General features: G+C 51.0%; 5 protein-coding genes across 5 annotated transcripts; 3 read left to right on the forward strand and 2 right to left on the reverse strand.

The window, feature by feature from the left end:
• Positions 1 to 340: 340 nt before the first annotated feature.
• On the reverse strand, positions 341 to 1,788 carry ASPZODRAFT_111064 (hypothetical protein). Its single transcript, XM_022721012.1, has 3 exons — positions 1,496 to 1,788; positions 733 to 1,425; positions 341 to 634 (listed from the first exon to the last, which is right to left on the reverse strand). Exons 1-3 carry the CDS (start codon positions 1,744 to 1,746, stop codon positions 511 to 513), a joined length of 1,068 nt encoding a protein of 355 aa, XP_022583370.1. The 5' UTR covers positions 1,747 to 1,788; the 3' UTR covers positions 341 to 510.
• Positions 1,789 to 2,518: 730 nt separating this feature from the next.
• On the forward strand, positions 2,519 to 5,267 carry ASPZODRAFT_61021 (hypothetical protein; the record flags this gene model as incomplete). Its single annotated transcript, XM_022728957.1, has 6 exons — positions 2,519 to 2,587; positions 2,688 to 2,774; positions 2,839 to 3,213; positions 3,317 to 3,962; positions 4,030 to 4,517; positions 4,557 to 5,267. The coding sequence occupies 6 exons, from the start codon at positions 2,519 to 2,521 to the stop codon at positions 5,265 to 5,267; spliced, it is 2,376 nt and encodes a 791-aa protein (XP_022583371.1).
• Positions 5,268 to 5,826: 559 nt separating this feature from the next.
• On the forward strand, positions 5,827 to 8,719 carry ASPZODRAFT_139818 (hypothetical protein; the record flags this gene model as incomplete). Its single annotated transcript, XM_022724600.1, has 2 exons — positions 5,827 to 6,046; positions 6,120 to 8,719. 2 exons carry the CDS (start codon positions 5,827 to 5,829, stop codon positions 8,717 to 8,719), a joined length of 2,820 nt encoding a protein of 939 aa, XP_022583372.1.
• A 304-nt stretch (positions 8,720 to 9,023) lies between these two features.
• On the reverse strand, positions 9,024 to 11,631 carry ASPZODRAFT_60389 (hypothetical protein; the record flags this gene model as incomplete). The annotated part of the gene is made up of 7 exons (XM_022728915.1): positions 9,024 to 9,207; positions 9,264 to 9,771; positions 9,827 to 10,122; positions 10,180 to 10,266; positions 10,321 to 11,250; positions 11,321 to 11,433; positions 11,494 to 11,631. The coding sequence occupies 7 exons, from the start codon at positions 11,629 to 11,631 to the stop codon at positions 9,024 to 9,026; spliced, it is 2,256 nt and encodes a 751-aa protein (XP_022583373.1).
• A 5,183-nt stretch (positions 11,632 to 16,814) lies between these two features.
• Positions 16,815 to 18,761, forward strand: ASPZODRAFT_13600 (hypothetical protein; the record flags this gene model as incomplete). The annotated part of the gene is made up of 1 exon (XM_022723956.1): positions 16,815 to 18,761. The coding sequence occupies one exon, from the start codon at positions 16,815 to 16,817 to the stop codon at positions 18,759 to 18,761; it is 1,947 nt and encodes a 648-aa protein (XP_022583374.1).
• Between the last annotated feature and the right edge of the window lie 931 nt (positions 18,762 to 19,692).

Consider the following 19,692-nt stretch of genomic DNA (forward strand, 5'->3'; position numbering starts at 1 on the left):
TTTCAAGGTTGGTAATGTTTTTGCATCCTCTTCTCTTACTGGGTTGTAATGTCTGATCACATAAATGGTCTCCTCTTTTTTCTCTTGCATATGCAGTCGGGTGGTTGATACCCTCTTGTTGTTACAACTCACATATCTCTCCCTCGAATAACCACTACCTAGTACTGTCGATGCTTTCATATATTAATCTGATGGAAAATCGGCGTTTATATACCGTCCAGTGTGTATATCTACCTATCACTGTTAATACCTCTTGTCTCTTCAAGTCTTGTAAAAAAAAGATTACTTTTTCTAGGAAAAACAGGTAGCTCTAATTTTTACTACTCGACGATACTAGGATGGAAGGTGTAGAGGATGAATTTTATGTTTAAATGATACCGGAACCGAACCGTATAATGTTAATACCTATAATACAACGATGGCAAGGAAGGACAACACTAGTATACAGCGGACAGAAAGCCATATACCCAGAAGTTGAACAATAATTAGTTCTTCCAAACAATCTCAAGTCTAGTCCACGAGCTTTCCATGGAAAGGCATTCCAAGAGCGCTGAGGAGAAGACGGGCATCCTTGTCGGTGCGCGCAGAGGTGTGGATGGTGATGTGACAACCGGGGATCATCTTGGGGGGATACCTATGAAACAGTTAGTATCCAGCCTTTTCTCCCCCCCCCCTTCTCTCTCTCTCTCTCTCTCTCTCTCTCTCTCAAAAAGGCTAGGTAACAATGCTTACATATCGTAGTTGACTTCGATCTCAGGGAAGAGGGCCACGTGCTCCGGCTCCAGACCGAAGGTGATGTTCCCACTGCTGTCTCCGCTGGTGCCCTTGACACCTTGCCAGTCCTTGATGCGCGGCAAAACCACATCGATCAGCTTGCCCATGAAATGGAGCATGTTCTCGCCATAGAGCTCAGCTTTGACAGCCACCGTGTTTTTTCCAGGCACGAGCGACCAGCTCGCCACGCTGGCCTTCGACTTGAACGTCTCAACGCGAGCATTGGAAATGGCTTGCACGGCCATTCCCGAGACGTGGAGCCATGCAGAACTCTCTTGGGCGGCTTGCTTCACGTAGCTGTGGATGGTGATCCGCTCGATTTCGGGGATATTGTTGAACGTGATCGGCTTGCGGAGCAGCCGCAGCACATCACCACCGCGAGGTCCTCGTAGCTGTCGGTTGCGGTGGTAGGGAGAGCTGTCGTCCCATTCGCGCAGGCGAGGGGCTTTGGTTGGTGGTATGAATCCCGGAGGGTTGTGCACATAGCACAGAGTCATGATATCCGACGCAATGGTGGTCTTCCACGTCTGCTCAACTCGCGGCAGAGAGAAAGGGCCGGGAACGAAAAGACGCGAGGCAGGGTTCGATGGCGGCGGAGGCCGGTGAGGATGCAGAGGACCGCGGTCGTATTTGGGAGAACGAAATTGGTATCTGGCAGTGTGAGACGGGGGACGGACAGACATCGGCTAGATGAGACTTCATCGTAGCAGGGTTTCCTTACCGACTCCGTGGCAGCTGAACCTTTCTTGACCTTGCCTTCTTGACCGGATCAAATGATTTGACAACGTCTTCCGGGACTGTTGCACCCAACGAAGAACCGGCTTCAAGCTCGCTGAAAGGGTCTGACGACTGGCCCGAAGACGCTTGGCTGGAGGCATTGCGCCGCCAACACGACGACTGGGGACGCACAGAAGGCGCAAAGGCTCTGGGCAGCGCCCGTGCCAGATACCTCGACGGCTCGTGGGTCGCCATCTCTGAATATGCGGCGGAAAATTGCGTTGGGAGGGTTCGTCACTCGTCCATGCGCTCCCAGAAATTGTTTGCCGGCCACCGGCAACATTTAGATCACGTGATTATCGATAGCCAGCGCCCGTCACCTGACCTTTTCAGGTGTCCACTTTCTTCAAGGCATCAATCAACCAACACGTGCTCCGCAAGCTAGAGCCTAGCGGGACTAGCGGGACTAGGCTCCACTTGGTGCCAAAATGACTGCGATCAGCTCCTAACCTCAAATGATCACCCCGCGCAGGCAGATTCGCAAGGGCGATCTGGTGCATGGATCTGCTGATTTGGCAGGGGATTATATTACATTGTTGCCTCCGCGTCATTGAAATCCGCTCTTTGTGTCTGCAGACTCTAGGATTCTCTTTTTGCCCTCCTGTCGTCGTCCATAATGCGCTCGCCTTGGACCAGGTGATGTCATGCTAGTTGCAGCCTTGTAGACGGCAAGCACAATTGATGGCGTCAACCCTCTTTCGGACTGCCTGGGAAAGCTAGCTGCCTGCTTTGAATCAGTCATTCGCTTCTGCCTCCTCAAAAACGATCTCGGTGAGAATTGGAGCCTACTACATACTCTGATTCATCACCTATTATCGCCATCCACGCTTACTCAGATAGCGTGTTTCCATGCGTTGACAGCCCCGCCACATTGCTAAGATTTTATCGCCTTCCTCACTTAGAGGACAGGACCAGCTGAGTCGGCTAGACTTCTCTTCTGGTCACATTCCGCTGGGATACTGCAAAGATGAGTGGGATTCACAGGTTTCTCACTCGGCGTGATAAGAGTAAACATGCTAAGCCGAATAATGAAGAGGTGATTACGCCCCTCCAAGTCTCTCCGAACATTCTGATTATTTATTCAATCCTATTAAGAGCTATTTCATATGTACTGACACGTTTGTCGATATAAGCAGACTTTGAAATATGTTGCTCGTTCCGATCTGCACAACCTCCTCGCCCCCGAACCTCCTGCCGAGGGGGATAAAGAACAAGAAAAGAAGGTAGATCTCATTTGATGGATGACTCTAAGTGGACTTGGAAATCTGAGGCTGATACCTACGGCAGATAAAGCTTCTTGGGAATCGAATTGCACAGCTTGGTATTACAAATCTCAAGGATGATCACATTGGAAATGCTCTGCAATCAGACTATGCGCAAGGCAACGTGGACAAGGCCTTTGAGCTGTTGCTCCTGGTAGAAGACTCCATCGAGGGAATCATACGAGATTACTCGCCTAGCACCAAGCTTCTAGGTGCGGAGAATCGTCAAGGTGTGACCTGTTATCTTGACTCACTGCTCTTTGCCATGTTCGCTCGCCTGGATTGCTTCGAGGCGATCCTTTACAAGTCATTCAACGATGAACCTCGCCAAAGACTCTCCGTCTTGCTCAAACTTTGGGTCAATATGCTGCGGTCGGGAATGCTCATCACGACGGATATTGTAAGTTATTCTCGATGCCTTTGTTGTCTCGCCATTTATGCGGCATGACTGCCCTCTTTTGCGCTATAGGCCACACACTGAATGCTGATGTCTACTGAAACAGACTGAACGCCTGCAAAACGCGCTCTCCGACTGTGGATGGGAAGATGCGGCCGAACTTCGTCAACAGGATGCTTCCGAGGCATTCACCTTCATCACGGAAAAGCTAGAGCTCCCGCTTCTCACGCTAAAGATGGATATCTATCATACGGGGAAGGAAGACGCCAGTGATGACCATAAGTTTGTTAACGAGAGGCTTTTGGAGGTCGCGATCCCGCCCGAGCCCGCCGATGGAAAGCCGCTCACCTTGGAAGACTGCCTTGAAGCTTACTTCAACAACCGGATTGAGGTAAAGAGATACCTTGAACGCCGCAATACAGTGACCTCCATCAAGTCTACCGATAACGTGTCCATTTCCAAGGGCTTCATAACGCATATTGAGGCCATCGAGACCGGTTCTTCTGCTACCTCATCACCCAACCGTTCCACTTCGCCATGGTTTCATGACTTGACCCCCATGACGTCCCTGGCTGACCTCACCCCAACACCTACAGCCTCCACTGGCCGACGCCGCAGCGATAGCATTGTCCAGGAGCGCTTTATCCCAGGTGATGACGAAAACACTGCCGGAAGCTCAAACGGACCCTACCGTAAAGGCAGTTACCGGAAAGAGGTCATGATGCCAGCCTGGCAATTCTTCAGCCTGATTCGTGAGTACACCTCCTCCAATGTCTCAATCTTTTTAAAATGAGTTACAGCCTCCTGACCGCTCAACAGCCTGGTATACGTATAACACCCCGACGAACGATGCGCAGGTCGCAGCGCATTTCTCGTCGAAGAGGCCCATCCTCGGCCTTTGCTTGAAACGCTACTCTATGTTGCCAAATGGCCAAGCTGTCAGGCTTAATACCCACATTGACATTCCCACCGAAATTGGCTTGCCCCATTTCATCCAGGATGATAAGATGGACGCAGATGGGCCGATCTATGGCAACTTCAAACTCTCTCTTCAAGCCTTTGTCTGCCACCGGGGAAATTCGGTGGATTCGGGTCACTACATTGCTGTTGTGAGGGGAACTCGCGCCAATACCGCTGCTGAGGATCCCAGGGGCACAGAAGCGGACCTCCCGGATCCATCAGACTATTGGATGCGTTTTGACGACCTGGCCGCCGAGCGGGTTACACTTGTTGATGTCGAGCAGGCATTGAAAACGGAGTCTCCCTACCTTTTGTTCTACCAGATTCTCCCAATAAATGAGGATGCGGTGACTCCCAACATCCCTCCCTCTTACACTGCGTCCGAGAGCCCTAAAGATATGTTGCTCGGCGAAGATGCAATTGACCATGACCAGCCCCCGTCTTACATGTCATCGGAATTCATGCAAAACCTCGATATGAGAGAAGTATCCCAATCCCTGCTCGCCTTGTCGACATCCACTTTCGATCTTGATCGACCCGGTGAATCAGCCTCAACACGGCCTAGCTTTGAGATTACGGGACCTGATAATTCTGAGCCAGAGTTACCCAGCAACCTACGTGGTCGTAGGCAGAGTGTTGTGTTCTCTGATGCTGTCGGATCCTCGGTGAATTCCGGTAGTCTTCGGGTCTCGTCGGCATCACCAAAACTCACTCCTCGTGATGACGATGGTCGGGCCTCGTTTTCCTGGTCTCGACGTGGATCCCGGGCGACGAAGAGCAATATTGGAAGCCGCTCTGGTAGCCAGTCCGGCGAAAAAAGGATCTCTGCCACCTTCTCGCGGTTCACGGGCCGCCTCAGCAGAGACAAAACTTCCCCCGACGGGAGCTATGTGGACGGTGAGCCAGACGAAACCACCCTCCGGCTTCCCACCCCGCAGGCTGGTGATGTAGCACCTCCCTTCAACGGCGCAGAAATCAATGAGAAGGCCAACAGCAAAGGCCGTGCTCGAGACCGCGATAGAGCCAAGGGCAAGGCGAGAGAAAAGCCTCGAGACAAAGGTGGAAGGAACTTAGATCGTGAATGTCTCGTAATGTGATTGCAGGCAGAGACTTGGTGTCCAGTCCTGTGGCTATGTCCCCTCCATTCTTTGTACAAATGATACCCAGTACATGCTTTTACATTTCATGTCCTTTACATTTGCAAGCAACCTTTTGGCTGATTTGCTAATTGTTATTCTTTCGCTTCTTCAAGACCTATTAATTCCATAGAGTCATGCTGCAGTTATCTGTTGCTTTTTTACAGCCGCAGCATAGGTAGGTACAATAGGTAGTTTTTCTCTACATATCTCAAAGACTCCTTTGCTCTCTCTGTGCTGTTCAGTCTACGAGCTTTTGTAGGGTATACAGTTCACAATACGTATTGTGAACTGGAACCCGGCTTTTGTACTCCACAGAGATAGATAAAACCATGGCTGCCTGAGGCATGGGTTTATCTTGGCAACTATCCGGCCGATGTGGGATCCTCCGCATCCCATCCCATGCGGTGTGTTCGAGCTGGAAACGAGCGCGAAAGCTCTTGGATGCGTATCGCCAGGCTCGGAGTCCGACTTTGCTGAGTCTCGCTATGCGATAGTCTGCTGTTTATTTGAGCGCACGATGGCGCCGGACGCATCCAGCGGTTACGTTGCTCCCAGCAACCTCGCCGAGGCCTCCGGGTCGTCGTCCCTTCCGATCTTCGACGTCCAGCCTGTTCAGCTACAATTCCCTATCGCTGCAGACTTCGTGGCCGCTCAGGTGGCCAACAATGTACTTATTCTGGCGCTCGCCACTGGCCGCATCCTACGAATCGACCTCGATAGTCCGGAAGACATTGACGGTTCGGAGTCCCCCCTTCCCCGCGCGTCAATATCACTGAGGACGTGATATGCTAACCTGAACCTGGTTCTTAGATATCGACCTTCCACGGAAATCCTCAGAAATAGGACTCATCCGGCGCATGTTTCTGGACCCTTCTGCCTCCCATTTGATTATAAACACCACGCTTGGCGAGAACTATTACCTACACACGCAGTCCCGGCAGCCCAAGCCACTGTCGCGGTTAAAGGGCGTGCTGATCGAATCTATTGCCTGGAACCCGTCTTTGCCGACTGCCTCGACGAGGGAAATCCTCGTCGGTGCGGCGGACGGCAATGTCTATGAGGTCTACATTGAACCGTCTTCTGAGTTCTACCGACGCGAAGAGAAGTACGTGACGACAGTTTACAAGGTCCCGGAGGGCTCCCCTGTGACGGGAATCTGGGCCGAAACTGTCCCTGTAAAAGCTGCCGAGCAGTCCCGCGTTCTGGTTGCAACCCATGGAGTGCTTAGGTGTTTCATAGGGCGTGCTGGGCGGCATGGGCGCGAAGGTGGCAGTTCAATCTATGCAGAACTGTTTCAAAAGGAGGCGCCCTTGGTCCACGAAATCCAGAATGCCTCCAACTCAGTACCATCTTCATTGGCAATCTCTCCGGCTCCAACCGATGGACCCCAGGCGGACAGTCCCTCGGAGAAGGAGTTCGCGTGGCTTAGTTCCCATGGTGTGTATCATGGCCAGCTCTCAAACGCTGCAGAGCAGCTCAGCCGGCCATACGAGTCTGCAACTTTGCTCCCGCGATCGGCTTTCCCAGCTAGTGAGTCTGCGAGAGGGGGCAAAAAGCTGATCCAGGACCCGATCACTGCGATGACGTTGTCGCAGTGGCATATCATCGCACTTGCGGAAGGCAGAGTTATTGCTGTGAATCGGCTCAGTGAAGAGATTATATACGACCAAGTTGTTCTCGAGCCAGGACAACCTATATTGGGACTCCTGACAGACGTCATGAAGAGCACGTTCTGGCTCTTTACCAGCCAGACAATTTACGAGATCGTGGCCCATGACGAAGATCGGGATGTCTGGAAGGTCCTGCTCAAGGCAGAGAAATTCGAGGACGCGATGAAATTTGCCCGCGGGTCGGCCCAGAAGGATGCTGTTGCGACTGCATCGGGCGACTTCCTGGCCAGCAAAGGGCGGTATCTCGAAGCGGCCAAGATCTGGGGGAAGAGCAGCAAGGGCTTTGAAGAGGTCTCTCTAACTTTAATCAATCGCGGCGAGCATGATGCTCTCCGCAAGTACCTTATATCTCAGCTGTCGACGTACAAGAAATCGTCGACTATGCAGCGAGTCATGGTTGCCAGCTGGCTTGTGGAGATTTTCATGACGAAACTTAACTCTCTTGATGACAATCTTGCCACCAAGGCCGAGCTCGCTGAGGGGACGACGACTGGAGACATCAAGGACCAGCTCAGTAGTGTGCGAGCGGAGTTCCAGGAATTTGTGACCAAGTACAAGTCCGATCTGGATCAGAAGACTGTCTATGACATTATCGGGAGCCACGGCAGAGAGGAAGAGCTTCTTTTCTTCGCCACGGCCACGAATGATCACAACTACGTCCTGTTCTATTGGGTGCAGCGCGAGAAGTGGTCTGAGGCGCTCAACGTCTTGCAACGACAAAGCGACCCGGACGTCTTCTACAAGTACAGCAGCGTGCTCATGGCGCATACCGCGACAGGGCTAGTCGATATACTGATGCGGCAAACGAACCTGGATCCTGAAAAGTTGATTCCCGCCCTGCTCAACTATAACAAGACGGCGAATGTGTCACTAAACCAGAACCAAGCCGTTCGATACCTCAATTTTATCATCATGAATCATCCAAACCCCTCTGCAGGCGTACACAACACGCTCATTTCGATACACGCGTCGAGCTCGTCGACGTCGGAAGCCGGTCTGCTCACGTATCTGCAGTCGCAGCCGTCATCGCCGCCGCCATATGACGCGGACTTTGCGCTGCGACTGTGCATCCAGCACGAACGCGTGCAGTCGTGCATCCACATATACAGCGCGATGGGCCAATATGCACAGGCAGTGGAGCTGGCGCTGAAACACGACGACATCCAGCTGGCGTCGATCATTGCGGACCGGCCGGAGGGCAACAACAAGCTGCGCAAGAAGCTGTGGTTGCTCGTGGCCGAGAAGAAGATCCGGCAGCCCGGGACGGGGATCAAGGAGGCGATTGAGTTCCTTCGACGTTGCGAGCTGCTGCGGATCGAAGACCTGATCCCCTTCTTCCCGGACTTTGTGGTCATCGACGACTTCAAGGACGAGATCTGCGCAGCGCTCGAGGATTACTCGCGTCACATCGATGCCCTGCGGCAGGAGATGGATACCTCTGCGCAGACGGCCCGCCAGATCCGCGCCGAGATCGCCGCGCTGGACACCCGCTACGCCATCGTCGAACCGGGCGAGAAATGCTGGCTGTGTTCCCTGCCGCTGCTTAGCCGCCAGTTCTTCGTGTTTCCCTGCCAGCACGCCTTTCACTCCGACTGTCTGGGTCGCGAGGTCCTAGACGGCGCAGGCGGCAAGAAGAAGTATATCCGCGACCTGCGCGCGCAGCTGAGCACAGACCTGCCTACAGCGCGCAGAGAGGAAATCGTCAGAGAACTCGACTCGATCGTAGCAGAAGCTTGGTAATTCTCCTTTTCTTTTTTCCTATTTTTTTTTTCTTTTCTTCAAACAATATATTAATGCATATAACTGACACTTGTTCTTTTTTTAGTATTCTCTGCGGGGACCATGCGATTAAACAGATCGATAAACCGTTCACCAGCGAGGCAGATATGGATTGGACTTTGTAGTAATGATGATGATATATAATTCATACCTTTCTTTAGACAGTAAATTAAGCATTTCGTACAAAAAGTTTTTTTTTTTTTTGTTTCTAGAGTGTAAAACCAAGTATATGTAGAAATGGTTACAATGTAGTTACTATGTACTATCATGGAATCATAAGTCGTAAGATGTCCAGATCCTGAGCAATGGCAGGGCTAAAGAGAGCACACTCGTCGAGGAAATGGAGCATCTCGGCGTTCCACCGTTCCCAGCCGAGGGGGAGGGTGTCGCGAACACGGGCGTTGGGAGACTGGGCGATGCAGTGGAAGAGGAGGATTTGGCCGAAGAATCTAACCATTAGCTTTATAATTTTAGGGGAAGGGAAGGAAAGTAAGATAAACCGTACTGAGAGCAGAAAGCAAATTTTATAGGAATACAGCTCTTCATGGAGCGGAAGATGCCCTGGGTGATGGGCCAGTCCATGGCGGCGCGGAGCCCGCTACGGACCTGGTCGAGGTCGTGGTCTGTTAGGACGTCTGGGGCGTGCAGGGCTTTATACAGGTACGGCCGGCCGATGTGAAACTTGCCGATGGTGTAGCGGCCGCGGAGCATTGCTTCGGCGACGGCGGTGGCGGGCGTGTGGGGAGAAGAAGAGGGCGGGGAAGTAGAAGAAGAGGAGGGGGAAGGAGAAGAAGTGGAGGTAATAGAAGTGGAAGAGTCGAGACGGAGGAGGAGCGGGGGGTTGCGCGCTGTCGGGGTTGGGATTGGGGACGCCGCGGCGGTGCTGCGGGGGGTTGTCGCGGCGAAGAAGGGGTCGGGGAATTGCAGGGCTGGAGGGAGATTGACGCGCCACTGCTCGAGCTGGTGGTGTAGTTCGGCTGTGATGGCGGGGAGGGGGAACGTTCCGGAGGATGCTACACGGTAAGTAGATGATAACTAAAAGAAGAAGGAGAATAAAAAGGAACGTACAGAAAAAGTACAGGGAGTGCCGGATTCGATTCAGGATGATCCGGTGTGCGACTTGGGCGAGGAAATGGTACTGGAAGAAAGAATCGTCCAGGTCGCCAGAGGAGGGGAACCGAGCGGACCCGAAGCCCGTGGTCTCGAAGCTGATGAACTTGGGGATAGGGACGGTCTCTTCCAGGCGGAGGAGGCCGCTGGGCGGCAGGGGAAGTTCTTGGACCAGGATGCTCTCGTTCATGAGACAACTCCAGAACACGCGGGATTTCATGTCACCTTCCCACTGGTCGAAATTGACATCTTGGCTAAGCAATCATCAGTAGGATGATCTAGCTAATCAAAGAGCAAACGGGCTGGCTTACTTGGTGAACATGGAGAGGCAACAGGTTGCCGCTCGGTGGTTCATGGCCCACCAGTCCATGGGGCGAAGAATCTGGCTGTAGTAAACCCTAACCATTGTCAGCAAAAGCCTTTTGAAATGAAGATTTGTCAGGAAACATTACGAGGACAGAAGGTAGAACTGGCAGCTCTGCAGGTCGTTCTCACACATGAGAAAGCCGATACGTCGGCGGGCTTCGTTGAAGAAGCGCAGACCCGCCGGCTCCTCGTGGACCACGCTCATCCAGTCCGGTGGCTCGAAGTGCAGGATGTGCGAGCCCGGGAGTGGGTAGTTGCCTTCGCGATGGGCCAGGACGGCCAGACAGCCGAGGGCCATGACGTTGAGCACGAGACAGCTTTCCATGGTGCAACCGAAGCCGCTCTCGATGGCAGCCCCGAGGGTGAAGGAGAAGTAAAAGTTCTTGTCCATGATCGGGGTGAAGGGGTTGAAGGTGGTGAAGAAGGCGTCGGAGAGGCCCTTGATCAGGGCGAGCGGGAGCACCTCCAGCCAGCGTTCGCCCGCCTGGGAAGGAAACGGACGGATATGCATGGGCAATGGGAGCCGTTTCTTTTCGACGTCAATGACATAGTTGCGCCCGAGCGTCTCGTATGCTGCGAGTACCCGCTCGGGTAGAATACTGCGCACGCCCGACCAATTGATCACGCCGTGTTGGCTGAAGGAGATGGCAACATGCCCTGTAGAAACAGATGCGCCCTGCTGCTGCTTCTGCGAATGATATTGGTCATCCACGTCAAAATGACCCGGAGAATCCAGAGCAGGGGTGACTGCCTGGTGGCGCATTATCGACACCACGGGTCTATTGTTAGTGTTGCTGCTGCTGCTACCGTTGCCGTTGCTGGTACCGGCGGCGGCGGCGGCAGCAGCAGTCAGTGCCTGCAGATCAAGATCTCTGGAGCCATTGAAAGTGCGTAAACTCTGCAGAAGACGATCCTGGAACGGCTGCATGTCCTGACAGACTGCCGAGGGGATACTCTCCATCTTGGTCTCGAGCCGATGCAGCGTGCTCATGATCATACTGAGCGACTGGTCTCGCCTGGAAGAAAGGAAAAGGCAGTCAGCAGAGCACGAGACCGTAGCGACAGATTCGAGAACAAGACACATACTTGGACGACTTGCGTTCATTGTAGACACATTCCAGGTCCAGCGACTTACACAGACCGCACCGGGGCCTGGACTCATCGCAGCGGGTCTTCTTGAGACGACATGTCTCGCAGGCCTAGAAACCCAGTCAACATCGATTCTGAGAATCAGGCTGGGGGGAAACGAATCAACAGACCACCGTAGCGATGAAATTCCTTGGTCTCTTCGCCTGCGGCCCGGGCGTAGACTGCTGATCGTCCGCGGGCGAGAGCAGGTCGTTCAGGGGCAGCAGGCCGTTGCCTTCGACGGGGTGCTCTGAAGTCTCGCGCGACATGAAGAGCGTGGAGGACTCGGCATAGGGACGCTTGCTCATCGTGCATTGCGAGGGGGATGGTACCCCATCTCTAATTATCTCGATTTGTATTTTCTTTTCTCTTTCTTTCTCTTTCTTCCTCTTTTCCTGCTCTTTTTCCCTCCCTGGTCTTGATCGGATGAGGATGTCGAGGCGCTTTTTTTTTTTCCCGGCGGTTCCGCCTTTGGACTTTTCATCACAATCTCAGTATAACAGGGAGTATTCACTTTCTATAGGAAAGATATTATAATAATTCTAATAGTAATAGTAGTAACAATAATAATAAGTTCTGTACTATATAATATTCAAGGTAGATATGATGACTCCTTGACTACTGTGGTTACTAGGGATTTATTTTCTGCCGCAAACCAGGCATGTGGATTTAATATAGTAGGGATTGTTGATTGTTCTGTGGTTAGTTTATATAGTATGCTATATTAAAGACATCACTAGTCATAGTACTATATAGTTAATATAGGACAATTACCTAGTTATATTATAATTATACTCTTACCTTAATATCTAGTAATAAGCATAAACCTTTATTTAATATTACTTACAGTAGATCTATTATAGCTTACTATAATTATAGATAACACCAAGTATTAACAACTGCATAATATTTTATCCAAAACCAATATATATAACCAACATATACCAATGATCAACTTGACTGGCTACATGCTAGAAGTTTACCGCTGATGACGACGAGAGCCAAGTGCCGGTTCCAGACCGAGTCCAGCGCTTCATCTTCTGTTCTTCCAGTAAAAATGGACGTTAGTATTATGGAGAACCCAGTTACTGCGTCTGTACTCGCCCAGAGTGCTACATACTTAGGTGCATATGTACCATGTAGTAAGACTAACACAACAGCCGGAGACCGCCAAAGCCACGCCTGTTGGTGATCTGTGGAGACGGGCTGGACAAATGACTGAGGATATTCCTCCCTGGCCGGGATAGTTAAAACGCGGACTGTGCAGGGACGTTGGGCTGTCGTACTCCCGAGGACACGGAGGACTTACTCCGGTCTCTGTTCTGGACTCTGGAGTCTGTACCACTGTCCACGCAAGCCTGGACCGAGTTTTGTTTCTGTTTCAGACTTGTTTTGGGTGCGGAGGAGGTACTTACCTACTTTACTGGGTACCTACTACCTAGGTAACTGGTACGGAGTACCTAGTACTCCATACATAGTTAGTAGGTACTCCGTACTTAATGTACCTAGTACCTACTGGCAGCGGCAGAGGTGGCAGGGATGAAACAACCCCACTTCTATCAGAGACAGTAATTATGGTAGAGTATGTAAGCAAGTATTTATATTATATTGTATCAATGAATATGATGAAGAACAGTTCTTGACTAGTCTGACAGTCTGTCACTCCATAACTGGTATCTGTCAGTTCATGGAATGTGTCTCCATGCTTGCCTGTGGCGGTTGTCTTGAAGGTACTCCTACTCCGTAGCTAAGGATTTGAGTTGACTTGGCAACAGATTCCAGGAGTCTTACCTGTCAAGAAACCCGTGTTGCACAACATCTGCCGTAGGCCAGACACTGGACAATCGTGTTTGTGTAACGCTGTACGTACCCAGGTACGAGTGAGTACCTTGGTACCTGGGTATCTGGGTACTCCGTACCTAGGTAATTATTCCATAGATGGTTAGGTATATCTAAGAAGATGTAGTTTGCTGAAATAGTGTAATATTGTTTCAGAATTGAGTGTTGTGTGGGTAACGTTTATAGTAGGTACCTAATAGTACTGTTTACTCTATGTAATAAGGATATGCCAATCTGGGGTAGTTTTGAGCACAGGAAGGCTCGAGCGGCATGGATGGCTGATGCATTCTTGAGTTATCTGCGGGGTCAAGGACTATCATTAAGTTCAGCCAACTACCCAAGTCTCTCTATCTTGAGTCAATGATATAAGAGATAGCTATCTATATAGATACCTAGAGATTTGATAGAGATAATACTGATACTGATGTAATATAATTATAATACTGATGATAAAATAATTATAATAATGATACTGACACTGATATAATAATAATAATAATAATATAATTATAATACCAATATAATATAAGTAGGAAAATAATGGTGTGACCGAGTGAGGAGTCTGTCTACCGAGTATCGCGTGATACGCCCAGGATGGGCCAGCGTTTAATCTCATTGGTCAGCCGTCTGCAAGGACGAACCCTCAGGAGGCGGTGAGCACTAAATGCTGCCGGCTCCTGCCAACAACTCACCGCCAAAGGTCTGCCGCCCGCGTCCGGTGGCCACTGCATGCCAGCCACGGGTTCACTGGACGATGAGGAGAGCCTGCATATGTAGGATGAAGAGAAATCCCGCAATGACGAATGATGACAACACTAAAGGGTTATTGACAACAGACATTCCCTAATCAATACAGAGTACCTTCCTAGGAACTGACTACTGTTAGTGAGATTAGTACATAGATAAGCGTTATCTGTTGAATACAGTGATAATCATCTATCTACCTTGGTCAGGTCCACCTGAGGTCCAGTGACCCAGTCCAACTCTCCCGAAATTCATAACCTCGTAGATGGCGTCATGCATGGCTGGAAATAGCATGGTGTCCTGGAGCCCATTACCGACGCCCTGACTGGTTGTCGGACCTCTGGTCGCTGCGCTTGCGGCCGAAACAGGACTAGCGCTGCTACTGGTTGCTCCGCCATCGGCCTAGACAAGGACAGGCACGACATGGACTGTCGACAAGTGGAGAGGCTGATCCATGACCAGATGTTCGATGGAGACAAGTCCGAGTCCTGGACCTGCAGCAGCGTGCTGCTCGGATGTGTTTGCGTTGAACTTAATCGCCACTGTAGTATGACCTACGGAGTACGGAGTACCTACAGAGAGGTAGTACAGGGAATGTATCTACCTAGGTAACTATACTACAGTACGGAGTACAGGTACCTAGGTCTCCGTACTTCCACGATACAGCTATCTACCTAGGTACCTACGTAGTTATGTAGTAATTAAAACCAGGACTTAGTTATATCGGAGTATTAAGAATTATAATTCATTATTGTTTCTGATTGGCATCTATTTTCTCAAAATGTTTACTACATAAATTCCAGTCCCACCAAAATTGGGAAAATCGCTCTCCAGGTCAGCAGATCAGGATGGTCGGTCCTTGGAACGCAGCCTTTGCCTGAGCACCAGCACCCATTCAGGGGGACCTCACTTCCGGAAGCGGACGGAGTACCTTCGTAGAAGGGAAAGCCGGGTAATTTACTGTGTAATGATACTAGCGATAACGTAATGCTAAAGCCTAAAACACTAAACCACTCAACTTTCGTCCACGCTGTCTGTAACGTCTGTAACTTACAGAAGAGTCACTGCGGGCCTCTTGCGTACTTGCGGATCACCGTAGATCGTTCCACGTCCCCTGTGTGGTGTACCGTATGGTCACAGTTCTTCCCACGAGGGCACTTGGCCGCTTTCAAGGGCGGCTGTAGGTCCAACTGGCTTGCTGCGCACGGTATTGGTATTGTCACAGACCCAGTAACAACCGCTTTGTCACAACCTTCTCGCCCATTCGCCATCGCTCGGCTGCCTTCCCCCAGGTTCTGTCTGCTTGCTGCTGCTACCTCTGACTCCCTCCCCTCTCTCTCTCCTTATCCCCAATCCCCAACACATCCGCCTTCCTCTCTCTCTCTCTCCCTTCTCATTCCATCCATCCTCCATCCACCTCAGTCACTTCTTCCCATCCGACTCGCCCTCCCTCAACTCTCTCATCCTCTACGATTCGCTCCTCGCCTTTTCCTCACCAAACCGCTCCTCCTTTATCCACCTTTATCGTCATCCCCAGCAACCACTTGACAAGCTATCCTGGCCGTCCGCCCCCAACGCCAGTGCTCATCCTATACCAGAGAAAAGAATTATCTTCAATCCTGCACTGCTTCAGCTAGCTTTCCTTTTCTAGAGAGCTTTCTGCCAGCTTCCAGTTGTCTCGGATTTTTTCTCCCGTCGCCACATCTCCTCCTAGAAGCTTCCCCGTGACTCATACCTATCAACGCAGTTGTTGTCACGACTCAGTCTCCACACCTTTCGCTGCTGCCTTTTCTCTTTTTTTAAAGGGACGTGCGTCCTGCCATTGACAAACCAAAGGACCCATCCGTCTGATCGTCGAACGTTTTTTTTTGAAGGAGAGTTTGTCCGGTCCACGCCAGTTATAAGACGACACCGAAGTGCGACGTCTGGGTCGGATCCTGGTATCGAGTTTCTTTAGGCTCCAAGTCGAGATTAAAGACACGGTATACCGATCCCCCACAGGCTCCACTTTCGTATATACGCGGCCTCTGCTGTACTGCACACGGCCACTTCATCACCTGTTGTCCTGAAACTCATGAGTTGTTAGCATCCAGCCAGCTCTAGATACTTGCACTCTTGGGTCATCCCCCCACATCCTTCCGACCAGGTGTTTGAAGGTATCCTCTTATAACTTAACGATCTCTTTTCTCCAAACGTGACGATATTACGCAGCGATTCTTGAACTTCTTCAACAAACAAACATCTTCTTGTTCTTATCTATCTATTCTTGTTTCATTACATCTCTGTCGGTCCTTCCAACTCGACACACGCGCTCTCTCGAACCTCTCTTTGTTTTCTTATCGATCGCCAACTACCTTCCTTGGCTGTCTACTTTGAAACGATATACCAAATGAGCCAATAACGGTCTTTACTATTTCCTATCGTCATCTACCCATCCCCGGGTATCATTCCTGCGCCTCTTGCCGCCTCGTCGTTTCGATTTCCTTTCGTTTGTCACCATATCATCATCAACCTTTCGACATATTTATATGAACCTATAAACCAACACTCCGGAGTCTGTTGCGCACCTTTTCGATCTTCCTTTTTCCTTGTTCGGTGGCTCTCCGTTTATATTGAGATTGCCCGAATCTTACCTTCTTATCCTAATCTTTTTTTCTGTTCTCAAGCCTGGTTGCTCTTGAAGCTTCGTTTATAGTTTATTCGCTTCCTTTTCTGATCTGCATTTTTCTTCTCATTGCATCTCTGTTGTCTGGAGTCTCTATATTCAGCGAAAAGGGCACTCATATATCTCATCAACGGTCTGCCACCAAATCTCCTTTCCAAACCTCACCACTCTACTTTTCCACGGAAAAAAAAAAACCACATCACAATGCCGAGCATGGATTGTTTGAAAGAACACTTTGTCGAGGGACAGCTCCTGGATGGGCGTTTCCGGACGGTGGCTCCTTTGAACCATGGCTCTTTCGGCATGGTCTTCCTTGCTAAAGACACCAAGACCAACAAAGACGTTGCTATCAAGTGCCTGACAAAGGCCTCGTCTTCCAACGATACGATGGGCTTTCTGCCCGTAGATGATCGTTTCGAAGAGCTTGATTGCCACCGCCGCCTTGGCTACCACAAGAACATCGTCAACCTCATCCATTCCTTTGAGACCAGCTCCCATATCTACCTGGTCTTGGAGTATTGCGCCAATGGTGACCTCTACGAAGCTATCCGACTCAATCGCGGTCCATTGGAAACCGAGCACGTTCGCGACTTCATGCTACAACTCATCAGTGCCGTCGAGTTCATTCACTCCAATGGTCTCTACCATCGTGACATCAAACCGGAAAACATCTTCTTGACGCAGGATGGGACCATGAAGCTTGGCGACTTTGGTCTTGCGACGGGTGACAGCTGGTGCCACGAAGCCTGTGTCGGCAGCGACCGTTACATGGCTCCTGAACAATACGACCCAGCCGCAACGGGCTACTCCCCCGCCAAGGCGGACATTTGGGCTGTCGGCATCTGCTTGCTCAACATTCTCTTTGCTCGAAACCCCTTCGTGGCACCCTCCGAGTCTGACATCCTGTTTACAGACTATGCTCGTGATCGCCAATCTCTCTTCGATGTCTTCCCTAACATGTCGCAAGATACCTTTGAGATCTTGACTCATGCCCTGGCGTTAGACCCGGAGAAGCGCTCGCTTTCAGCCGTCCGCGACGCCATTGTGCGCACCATCTCCTTCACCACCGACGATGAAGAACTCGACGAATTCTGCACCGAAGATCGGGAAGTCGTGCCCGCAACTGCCAACCGTGAGCCGCTTCGAACCCCGTCTATCCAGAGCCCCTTTATCTCTCAAGGCGATTCGTTTCCCTGGGCCAAGGCCCTGCAATCCAGCCCGCCCCAAGACTTCCGCCAACTGTCAGTTATTCCAGACGAGGACTATTCCGAAGATCTCTTCCCACCCTCCGAGACGGCTGGTACCTCCTGGTTTTCCGTTCACAACGAGACCCCCTCCATGGCCTCGGTTCTCGACTCGGCGATGGGTGACTCCTATCGGCCCGTCCTTGCTCCCCCTCCGAAGCGCAATTACGCCTATCCTCCGCTCTCCGATCCTGTGCAGATCACGGGGTCTCTCCCCAGCCATGCTATGAAGCCGCTCCCATCGCTCTCCATGGTCTTTGGCAAGAACAAGCAAGATCAAATTTCGAAGAGCTGGAGTGACCTGTGGGATGAAGAGGAGGAGTCCGAGAACGAGGACCTGGTCCTGCAGCAACGTCGTGAGCAGAATTCCCGCAGCTGGAGTCAGGAGAGCCGTGGTAGCCCGGTTGATTCCCCTACTACTGCTTCTGCCCCCCGCGAGATCGCGCCTTCTCCCCTGGCCAGCGTTCGCCCCAACAAAGTCGATCTGTCTTCCTCCATCAAACTGGAAGACCTGGATCTTGGGTCCCCCTCCTCGAAGCACTCGCCCCAACCGATTCATCATTCGGCACCGAACAAGAGTCTTGACAAGTGGGCAGCCCTGGGTGATAAGCGGCGCAACTACAAACCGACACCCGAGAGTGTCTTCGGTTCGAAGAAGCACGCAACTCACATGAACCGGAGGAAGGACTGGGGTTTGGGGTCGTCTGGTTTTGACTATGGATCTTGGGCTCGCAAGGAAAACACGTCTCCCGTCCAGGATCGCCGCAGACGCCCATTCATGGAGCGCGATTGGCGCCGTGACCACGCGGATACGACCCTCAAGTCGACTAAACCGTCTGTTGGATACGATGGCAGTCATGACGATGATCTCGACCTGGTTGGAGGCTGGCATGATCTTCCTCTGTAGCACTATATCTTTCTCTCTTCTTTTGCAATCATACATGGCTTCGTCCTCTTCTCTCGCCTCTACGAAATCGGTTTCACCATCAAGCTTGTTCATTCCTTCCGTTTTAGTCCGAAAATTCGCAAAAAAAACACCAAGTAATGTCAAAAAAGCCACAACGGATGCTTCGATTGGAGACTACGTTCTTGGGTTGCACACCTCTTGACATGCCCAACCCCTCCCGATAACCCACCCACTTTTTTTGTTCTATATCTTCCTTCATCTACGGGAAAGCGAGGACTCTGTCCTGTGTTTACCTTTTGTACCATATGGCTTTTCCGGACAGGGGCGCTGCGCTGGGTTTCTGTTCTTGCCCTTTCTTCTTTTCTTCCATTCATCTCTTAATTGTTCTTCCTTTCATTGTCAACAGAAAAAAAAAGAGAGGGTGGAAACTGGACTTCTTAGAGACGCAGAGGGGGATGCGACGGCTTTGTTTTGGATGAATTTGTATGGTGTTTGATTCCGGCCCCCCGAGGCAAAAGAGACAAGCAGGATGATGATAGTGGGTGGCTCTGGAGACCGATGACCAGGTTGTTTCAGATTGCAAAAACAAGCTCAGATAGCGGCATAAATCAATAGTAGACTGATTTAGTACCACTGAAAATTCCATCTTTAGTACCTAACCAAAGTAACCAAAGTAACCAATGTATGTACCTGAGTACACTACCCTAGGTAAGTAGAACCAAGTCACCAAGCGGTGAGCCCTTGATGCCCAGAATAGCCGTCAATCGGAGATCCTTCTCCCCTCCCAAGACTTTGCCAGCGCCTAATCGTCCAGACTAATCCTCTAGCGACTGACGTGGGATGACTCGGTTCAAACTCACGTCTCCGTCTCTAGCTTGTTAAACATCTCTTTCAGGCGGTGAAGCGGCTTGAGCCCACGAGGGAGCACGAG

This window comes from Penicilliopsis zonata, assembly GCF_001890105.1.
Source record: "Penicilliopsis zonata CBS 506.65 unplaced genomic scaffold ASPZOscaffold_3, whole genome shotgun sequence".
NCBI lineage: Eukaryota > Fungi > Ascomycota > Eurotiomycetes > Eurotiales > Aspergillaceae > Penicilliopsis > Penicilliopsis zonata.